Raw genomic sequence first — 10,954 nt, 5'->3', positions numbered from 1 at the left:
ATTAACTCATATTTCATTATATTAAAGTATTATTAATTAGTTATCAAACAAAATAAAACTTAGCTGTCTAGCTTAAATATAAGTCGAAAACATTACACTTGAACGTAATCGACGAATTTCTTTTTACGCACCGCAAGCAGTTGGGCGTCTCCTTGACCATCAGCAATTCTGAAGCGTAGGGGAGGAAGAAAGGCTTTGGCAAAAAGGCCAAACTGGATATGGGAGGAGTTAAATATAACCTCCAGGGCCAATTCCCTCAAGTGCTTGAGGGTTAGGGCAAGAGATCTTGGGGTTTCACACCAGACTACCCAAAGAGATATAAAAAAATGGGTAAACAGAACCTTGTAGAGATGGACCCCCTATAGCCCTGATATCAATCTCCTTGATACACCTTGTGAGGTCCTCATAGCCACTATCAGCCAATACTGGGACGTCATGACAAAGGACTACACCAGCAGCGGGGGCCAGACTTAACACCCCACCTGGAAGCTACCATTGCCACTAAACCCTCACCTGGAAACCATCATTGCCACAAGGGGCGGCTAAATTAATGATTGAAGAGAGCTCATAGAAACATTTATTTATAATATTAATTTTGTCGAAATTCTATTGTTAATTATATCTGGTTGAAGTTTAAAATTCAAAGTGTTCAGGGTGTAATGGATCATTCGGTAGTACTATTTGAATATATATGACCAATATTTATTTTTTTACATTTTCACAATAGCAGAGTAGTTTAACAGTTTTTAACAAACATTTTAAGACAAAGAGTTACAATATTACGTCAGGGATGCTACATATTATAATACCTATCTTGGAACAAATAGGCCCATTATGAATATACATGTACCTATAGGCTTCATTCTTTAAGAATAATTATATTTCATTAGGCACTTGACTAGGTCTATAGTATGTTGTAAGCACACTATCACCTCAAGTGATAAACATACACACACGAAAAAAGAGTGCGTTCCTCGTTAAGGAGGGACTTTGTTCCATGTAGAGAAAAAGAAGGCAACTTACTTCCCTGAACACATAGGTTTTACATATATATATATATAAATGGTTCTCACAGGTAGAATAAAGAAACCTTTGCCTTCGCGTTCACGGGTGAGGAACCGAGTACGAGTACAGGGAAGCGGGTTTCGTAAAATGAAATATTAAATTGATTTTAGTACTTATTTTGTTTCGTATCGGGTCGTACAGATAGAAAGTAGTAGTTGGTTTTATATTGGTTATCTTGGACTTATTTTTATATATATAATAAGTGAAACGTCTGATCCGTTCCTTCAAACAAGGGTCATTGAAAGGATTATTCAGTCAAGGAACTTATATAATATACACACACATCATATCCAAATATAAGAAAACGAAAAAATGATTCTGCCCAAGGATCTCATGCTTGGAGGAGAATTGGTAAGTGATCTCTGACGTAACATCATACGTCATAAGTGTAATTTGAATAGCATATTATGATTCCTCTTTGACTGACGTAGTTGAATGCCTTGTTTTGAATCTCCGTTTTCATTGCAAATGTTGAAATCTGATCTAAATTATATGAATGCACGAAGAATTATTCTAATATAAAATCATCAATAATGATAAAATAAAGCAGTAAGCAGCAGCCAAGGCCACTTGTTTTTTTCTTTTTTTCTTCATGCCCACTTTTTTCCCTTTTTTTATCAGGTTCGAAAATAAAAAGTATCTTCAAGGTCTTTTTCCTTTCTTCAATATATGTATTAATAGTGTCTTGGTACCTGAAGCGCGTGTTTCAGTACCTTTTTTTTACGACTATCTATACTTACATTAGTATGAGAATAATGAAAGTTTTTTTGCCTTGCGCTGCCTTAGAAAAATGCTACCAAGCAAGTAGCCTACTTATAATATATTTTTAATATGGTAGTACATAAAAATTCATGAAAACTGCACCAGAGTTTTTTCTGCGCGTGCATTAAGACAATTTATATAATCATACAAGTTGCAACTTGTACGTCTTACTCCATTTCAACATCTGCTGTGTCAATTACTAACCATATTAGTGTTATTATTTCATTTTAAATGTATGCAAATCCCGAATTTATTATGTATTTAGAAGTTAAATAATGACTGTTGGCGTTTCTGCAATGTAAAACTAACCCATTTGTTTCGAATTATCAATAAAAAGCATAAAAAGACATAATTAATAAATCAAAATAATCTAACAAATCCTCAATTAATGCATTATCCTTTGATTACAAGTAAAACTATTCATTCGTAATTTACAATTACTCATCTAATTTTGAGCTTGTTGCAATTTGATCCTTTAAAATTACTTAGTAGGGACAAGTAATATATGTATCTTTATAACTCTGGGCATTTGAACTTTATAAAGTGCCACAGAATACTTATTAACAATGAGTGTTGTTGATTAATATATCAATTATAATATTCCTCTGCATCAAAAGTGTACTCTTCTCATTTACAAGTTGTTTCAAATTGTAGAATCTGCTTATACCAATTACAACTTCTACACAACACTAACTTATGCAATGTCTGTAGGAGTTGCAACTTGTACAAGCAAATTGTACAGGTGGCAATTGAGTTTCCCATGGGTAGTTAACTACAAAGTAGGTGGTTCATTAATACTCTCATTTCATTTTGATCCCTTACAATCAAATGGTTATTATGAATTTGTGGGCTTTGAACTTTATAGTGTGCCATATAACACTTATATTTTTATTTATTTGTAATCAAATAGTCAAAAGTTACAGGATTAGTTATTAATCATCCATGGAATATTCAATTGTTGCATCTCTCCAAACTCTTCAATTAAACTATTCATCTCAATTTTTTGTTTCCAACTTGTATAATTGGTTTGTACAAGTCACAACTTGTACAACATCGCAACTTGTACACAATATATATTCTTGTATATATTTTTTACACTTTAGAAAATAAAAAAAGAAAAAGAAATGGCCAATATTCTTCGAGGTCAACGGGTTTTTGTTGAGGAGTTTTGCATGCATAGTATATATTATTTGTACATGGACAGGGAATTGGTTGTTCGTGGGTTGACTTTAGGCATGTAGGTGGGGAGAGACTAACTAATATAATATGTAATCCTTTTCCTGATTTTATGACATTGAGAGAAGCCCCTTAGTTCCTGTTTCATGATTTATATACGAGTAAAGACCTGTATACATATATACAGGGTGTAGGCTTACAATTAAGAATTTCTTAACCCAGGGTTTCTTGGGAACCCTTAGGCGTACAGCTTTACAAACAAGTTTATCAGATTTAAAAGACAATTTTGTTTAAGTTATGTTTATGAAACGTTGAAAATGTTTTCCGTCGTTGTACGACCGTCGTACAGCGATCATTGTCGCCCTCCGTGAAACGATCATCGATTTTCTCAAGTTGTCCTCTGCCACCGTGTACAATGCGCAAAGGAGCTCTAGGAGTCTGGAGGGGATGGGACCGCAAGTAAGGAAGAAGGCAGATCGATTTGCGTACAAAATTGGCTTTTGGATAATTTGGAGAGGTTCTGGTCCAAGGGAATGTAGCCCCCTGGCTCCCCAGACAGTTCAATTTTTGAAACTTTTTTCCAACAAATTGAATTTTTAGTGAACAGTTGTGAATTTTTCTTTTAATATTTGATATTTCAATTTTTTAATACAAATTTAATTTTTCTAACTTATTTTCAAAAGAAAATCCAAAAGCCAAGCCCTCCCCCATCCAAAATAAAATCCTGTAAACGCCCCTGAACACGACACACAACAAACAAATAATTTGTCATGAACATGCTTAATATTAGTGAATCAAACTTATATTATTAAATAATTAAACTCAAGATTCCCCAAGAATTTTCCGTAGGGTTGAACACCCAATAAGTTCCGGGGAAATGGGATCACGGGATTCTGAGAGAGAACCCTAGATATGACGTCATTTGGAGTATCTCTTATCAATGCATACAATACCATCACGGCTTATCTCCTTAGCTTTTATTACCCAAAAATAAAGTGTGTTGATACAAATTATATATAAACGTCTATAATTATAGATATTCGTTATCATTACTCATTCGATATGAGTGAATCTCCCATTGGAGTAAATAACCCCCTTGGCAGCAAATAGTTCCAGGTTGAAGAAAAGACACCTTCATTTGCTTTGTCTCTTTGACCTCTCTCTTCAAGGACGTTCATGCGAGTATGTATATATCCACCTGTCTCGGTGGATGGACTCTTTACATAAAAAGATTAAAAACAAAACACAAATACAACTCGTACTATCTTAAAGATAGCCAATGAAGAATATTTATATTTAACTTATTTATGTTAAAATTCTAAAGTAAAACGATTTACTATAAATAAACGATGATTATATAATAGGTAAACTTCTTTTGACACTCTTGAAAATACAACAGATAATTCAACACATGAAAATACTGATATTGGGAAATATAAAGCAATTTTTCAAATATTTGACCCTTTGATTTATTTATTGTCATTGGCATTACTAACTTGCCACATTCCTTTTTCGACCATAATGAAGATATGTACATACTAAGACTAACTCACTAATCCTCTTCCTAGTTCCCTATTTTAATTCGTATTTAAAATATATTCTCCCTTTTCCGTTTATTCAATAATTCGTTTATTGGATTTTTAATAGCCTTTGGTGCATTTTTAAATTGACAACCTATCCTTAAAAAAGACTTTGAGACACGGGGAATCGATCTTGTTTTATGAAAAAAAAAACCAACTACTTTGAAGAAAAAACTTGCGTTCTAGAACCCAGTAATCTGGTCTGATTAAATATAGCCTTACGTACGTAACTTAAAATTCTGACATAACTTTTATTTTGTATTTGTCTCCGTTTTGGAAATAAATGTGGTTTTTTTTCAAAGAAATTAATTTTCTGCTAATGACTATGGATGTTTGAAGTTTTTTCCAAAAAAATTACCGTATTAAATTTAATTTCAAAAATTTTATATTATAACTTTTGTATTTTTTCCAAAAAATTTAATTTTTTGTGAACAGCCGTAGATTTTTGAAATTTTTTAAATAAAAATTTAATATTTGTTTATTTTTTCTTAAAAAATTCAAATATTTGATATTCAATTTTTATACTTTTTTGTAATCGGTTGTAGATTTTTAAATTTTTTCCCAAAAAATATATCAATGTCTAATTCTTTCATAGTGACGATGAAAGTGCAATTTGCCGCACACCTTAAGTAATAATAGGAATAATTATTTGTTGATAGAAACAAACGATAATTATTCATCAAAGAATACAAAATCCAGGCTGAATTTAAAGAAAAAAAACCTCAATCTTTGTTTTGTGTTGACTGACTACATATGATGCTGTGGCCCAAACATTTGAAATAATGCAATTTATGTTTATATCTTTTTTTTAAAAGAAATATTTAATGTGTGCATACAAATGTTGTTATGTAATCGTAAGTTCATGATTTTAATCTAAAAAAATTTACGATAATGATTGTCATAAATAACATCATAATACCTATCATATTCAGACAAACATCAGTAGAAAAAAGAAAACAACTTCACCACCTTTGCACAATATAACCTGAAGTACTCACACCCATTTTTTTACCCATGAGCTGCTGTTGGAAACTTGAAACTTAGACACTTTGAAAGAAAAAATAAAATAGCAAGTCATTCTTTAGTTATACATCTTATAAAAATCTTTATTAATATTTTCTGATACATAGCCAATGTCAAATTGATTTAATCTATTCGGTTACCATTGGTCTCATAGATGGCGACAAGCCTCTTGCGATAATAGATGCAAGTATTGTAGATGAAGTTCGAGTCCGAGGCAACCCACTCCTTGTTGACAGAAGCCTTTATGGTTTCAACGTTCGGGTGACGGATGCTAACGGTCCTCCTCTCTATGTACGGACAGAAAGAAAAGTCGAGATGATTGTCATTCAGAATTGTTGGGTCCACATTCTCTTGTCCATGAAAGCAAGGTTGTTAGCTAAGAAGGTCTGAGTAATGTTGGCAGTGTGAGTGGGGTCACATCTTACTGAAAGATGACATTATCGTAGGGGTAATTTGCTTGGGGCTAGGAATTGCATGTTTTATAATATTTTGTTAAAAATCATCGAAAAATATCTTTAATATAAAAGCAAGTCGTTAAAAAAATGTATTTTATATTTAGGTCATAAAAGTAATGTTTCTTTTTTTAAATAATAAAAGGTCATAAATTATGTCTTTTAAATAAAAAGGTCATCAACATAATGATCATCAAACAAAGTATTTTACATAAAAATAATGTTATTTATATGATAAATGGTAATAAAATATGTCTTTAATACTGATAAAGATATCAAAATAATGTACTTCATTGAAAAAATTATCAAAAATGTATTTGACATAAAAATAATGTTATTTAAATAATAAAAGTTTATAAAATATGTTTTATTATCTCTTTAAATCCAAAAAATTCAAAAATTAACAGTCCAAAATTAAATTTGTTGGAAAAAAATTTCAAAAATTCACTGGTATTTACAAAAATCTAAACTCTTTCCAAAATATTATTTTTTTTTTCGAAAAAAATTTAAAGCTATTTTCAAAAACAATTTCAAATATAAAATTTTGTAGCAAAAAGGAAAAAATCCTTTTTTTTTTTTGGGGGGTTCTACAGTTCCTTGAGCCCACACCCTGCGGACATCACTGCCAAAATATTAATGACCATCTCTTTTTAAGCCAATGGTTAATATTGTCAAAACAAAATTATAGTATTTCATTTCTTATACACGTTAAAGATAAATAAGTTGTAAGAATAAAGGGATCATTTTACCTGTCGTCATTGATATGAATACTTACGTCAAACACCCTTTTATTACAAGAAGTAGTATTGATATTCTACAATAATTGTAGTATTTGTTAGAAACACACCAAAAATTAGATAAAAAGGCGTGCGAATTTCGTATTGAGAGCGATATTCCCAAAATAATACACATTATTAATAATAGCACATAATTATTTTCTGTCAGTTATTGTAATTGATTCAGTTGAACAAAGTCTTTTCTCTCTCAATCCTCATTAATTAACATAACTTTTTTGCTAAGTTTCATTTAAAGGATTTGAAATATTTTTTCAAACTGGGCAACAACGTTTCCTCAATCATTAGTTCCTATCTTGAAAATCCTATTTCAAATTGTGAGGATTCAACAGAAAGGATGTTTCACAATCCTTTTGATCAAAGAGCTTCTGGAGGAGTAATACCCTACGGTCAATTCCCATCCACACCAACTGTAAGTGTGTATTTCCACACTCCCTTGATAATACCCAATTATTTAACCATCTACGAATTTGCTAAAAGATCTTTATTATGTATTATTACTTAATTGACTATTTATGTAGGATCCTCTCAATTCCAATGCATGCCACCTGTAATCATGTATATCTCTAAACCTTCTGTCCCCCTATAATTATTTAACCAACAAAATATACTTAGGAATTCCATTATTCTTTTAACCAAAGATTTTCTTCTTCCAGAGTGTTCAAGGAACTCATCTCGGAAACTTGAGCAGTTTTCAATATCATAGCAATCGGCTTGACCTGTTGTCTGATCGCACGGATTTTGAATTTGATTTAAATCTATTGGATTGTGAAGTACCAAGTTTGGAAATCACGGATCCACTCCCTACCTTGAATTTAGATTGCCAAGTTCCATCTCCTTCAGGTTCTTATGATCATTATTCTTCGTCGTCGGATATGATGAGTCCAATGATGTTTTCTCCTGGATCCACTTCCTCTATTTCATCTACTACATCCGCAATCAAGTCATCCCCAATCAAGTCGCGACCAAATCCCTATCAGAGAGTATTTTCATCTCTGGATTCTCCGTTCTCCCCCTTGGTAATGTCGGATTCCGTGAAAGAATTCAGACAATTGCAAGCATCAGTCAATGTCAAGATTGAACCCATTAATCAAATGAAAAATGACACTCCTTTACTGAGACAATATCTTATACAAGAGCGAATCCCAGTAGTGGATGAGGATGTTAAGATTGAGCCAGTTATTTCCATGGCTGTTGAGCAAGTCAAAAGAGACATTCAAGCTACTTGTAATTTACTTTGCATCGGACACGGTACTTATACTATTTCTATTAAAATATGCAATTAAATTAATTTTGAATTGATTATTTAAACTTGGTAGATCCTTGCCTCTGGAGTAAGGAAGACGTTGCACGATGGATACAATGGACTATGCAACATTACGGTATTCTAGCTGAAAATCCATTTGATTGTGATGGATCAGATCTTGTAAAACTTACAGAGAACGACTTTTTACTCAGACTACCAGAGGTAAGTTTCGACAAATTAAATAAGTGTGATGGGATTTCACAACCTTTTAATAAAATAAAAAAGTTATGTGATTGAAAATAATGCTTCTTGCATGTAGAGGAAGCAGAATCGATGGAAGCACGTCGATAGTTACTAACATACCATTTTATCTTCTCCCTCACAAACAAGAAACATTTGAAATATCTCAACCTCTTTATTTTGAAAGGGATAATTGTTGAGGTTTGAAAATTATGGCAATTTGTACATTTCCAAACGCGTTGTTTACGTCTTCATGTATGATTCATGTGGAAACTCTATTTAAAAGTTCCTTCGATATAATATTTGTAATATATATATTTTTTTTAGGGTGGGGATCTTTTATATGCCCAAATGGATATATGGCGGAGCTCTGCAGAGTATAACCGATCCGAAATGGAACAAATTCTACCTCCCCCAGAGCAATTTGTCCATTCATCGGGTAATGAAGGCTACTCCAGCAGTTCAAGTAGTATCAAAAACGAGTCAAGATTTGATATATCTGCTGTTTTGGATATCCTTGATGCAAACTCACCCTCTACAAACATGTACGAAACCAATGGATGTATGAGTGATACCACCCTGGGATCCCCTTGTTCCATGGATGGAATGAACACATCCTCAGTCAATTCCCCCTCTTCAATCTGCACTTCCCCGCCTCCGCCGTATTCAATGGCTATCAGTCAATTGAATAGAAACAATGCAGTGAATGTCGTCAAACCCGCCTCCAATATACCTCCAGAGGATGAAGGTAGATTTCTACAATTCAATTACAAATTGAATTTAGCGTAACATATCTTAATCTTATTCCAGAAACAGATGATACGGACGATGACGACATTGCTGTCAAAATCCCAACTATCAAAACCTCCACAACGAATATTCACCTTTGGCAGTTTGTTAAGGAGCTTCTTCTCCATCCGGATTTATATTCGGGTTGTATCCATTGGATGGATCGAGAAAAAGGTATATTTAAAATTGTGGATTCAGTCAAAGTAGCCACTCTTTGGGGAAAGAGGAAGAATCGTCCAGCAATGAACTATGATAAGCTCTCAAGATCTCTGAGACAATATTATAAAAAGGGGATTATGAAGAAAACTGAGCGCTCTCAGAGACTTGTCTACCAATTTTGTCATCCTTATCATTTGTAATATTGGGAAGTGGAGCATATTTAAAAAAAAAAAATCAAGTACAAAGAAATATTCAGGCGGATTTGTAATTCATTCTATCACCTTTTTTTTTCTGTATATATGTCTATAAAAAAATTTTAAATTTAGAGATGCTACCCATTGTTGGTAAGGAGTCTTTAACCTTTTATATTAAAAATTTATACAAATATTTTATCTATATATATTGTTAAGGACCAGTTAGGTCTATATGTATTTTTCAAGCAAATGTATTTAATTAATTGATATGTTACAAAGTTGACACGAAGAGGTAATTCTTTGTGTACAGACTAAGTTTGGATTGAATGTACCAAAACAAACTTAATTCATTATTAATTATTAACATGTTATTTTAAAACTTTTTTATCGAGTCTGTGTCTACCCTTTGTTAAACTTCTTCTTTTTTTTCCTTTTCAATTCCATTTTGAGAAGTGATGATGTTAGTCATGTTTGTTTTTCGAGTGGTTGCTCGAGTATCAAATACTCTTTGAGCTCTCAAATCAATTCAATGTGCCTTCATCCATTTTTCACTCTGTTATTATGAGCACTCATTTATGTATGTTTGAATAATGAGTGACTGTTTTCAAAATGGTAGTTTTTTATTCCCATATATCTAAGATATATTGAGTAGTATGTTCTGTGAACAAAAAAAAATAATATTAATGCTAATATATATAATAATGTCTTTATGTTAATGTGTTTGTAAAAAAGTATATTGATATGTATTTTGGGGCCTTTTCCCCATGTTTCTTTAATGGGGAAAGGTTGCAATCTACAATAAATGTAACACCGTGTATAATATTATACTAATTAACATATTTATTATATGTTTTTAGTATGATTTGTAGCCTTATGTTAATAGGTTGAATTTCTTTCGTTTATATTCTATCTATGATTTTGATTATATTTCTAATAAATTGTCTATTAATAAATCAAATTATATTGTTCATTCCTTTAGTCTTTTTGAACGGAGGTTCTGTATGAATAAATATTTATTGACAAATATACAATTAGTTATAATATATACTTATCATTAATCAGAATTGTATACTAATATTGTATATGGTGTATGTAGATCAAATTTAGCAGCTGTGCAGTGTTACTAATATATCATATACTACCGTTTTATGGAAATAGGTCCACAAAATAGTATGAATTATGATGAAATATATACAGGGCTTTGCATATAAATTGAGAGTTTTTTAAATGGCTATATCTCTGCTTCACTTTGAATTTCCACGGAGTCATGGTTTTTGGAACGGTCACATTTCTCAGAGGCTGGTCTTGGGATAACAGCAGAGTACCTGAAGATCCTCAAGGACATCTTGCTACCCTGGATGGAGGCTGAGTTTGGCTTTAACAATGTGATACTTGGACAGAACTCTGCCCGTTCCATACCTCCAAGACTACTCAGTCATTGCTATATGAGAGGGTTCCATTTTTTGTGAATGCT

General features: G+C 32.1%; 1 protein-coding gene across 2 annotated transcripts; it reads left to right on the top strand.

Annotated features, from left to right (window-relative positions):
- Positions 1–1,100: 1,100 nt before the first annotated feature.
- Positions 1,101–10,450, top strand: LOC121119635 (transcription factor ets-4). Of its 2 annotated transcripts, none has more exons than XM_040714357.2 (5): positions 1,101–1,416; positions 7,509–8,103; positions 8,172–8,320; positions 8,666–9,086; positions 9,149–10,450. In XM_040714357.2, the coding sequence occupies exons 1-5, from the start codon at positions 1,378–1,380 to the stop codon at positions 9,484–9,486; spliced, it is 1,542 nt and encodes a 513-aa protein (XP_040570291.1). In that variant the 5' UTR covers positions 1,101–1,377; the 3' UTR covers positions 9,487–10,450. The 2 variants fall into 2 exon arrangements, with proteins under 2 accessions (XP_040570291.1, XP_040570290.1); XM_040714356.2 differs by lacking the exon at positions 1,101–1,416 and adding an exon at positions 5,516–7,264.
- Positions 10,451–10,954: the final 504 nt, after the last annotated feature.

This window comes from Lepeophtheirus salmonis, chromosome 6 (genome assembly GCF_016086655.4).
Source record: "Lepeophtheirus salmonis chromosome 6, UVic_Lsal_1.4, whole genome shotgun sequence".
NCBI classification, from domain to species: domain Eukaryota; kingdom Metazoa; phylum Arthropoda; class Copepoda; order Siphonostomatoida; family Caligidae; genus Lepeophtheirus; species Lepeophtheirus salmonis.
The sequence above is the reverse complement of the archived record's forward strand: the minus strand, read 5'-3'. Positions and strand labels throughout refer to the sequence as shown.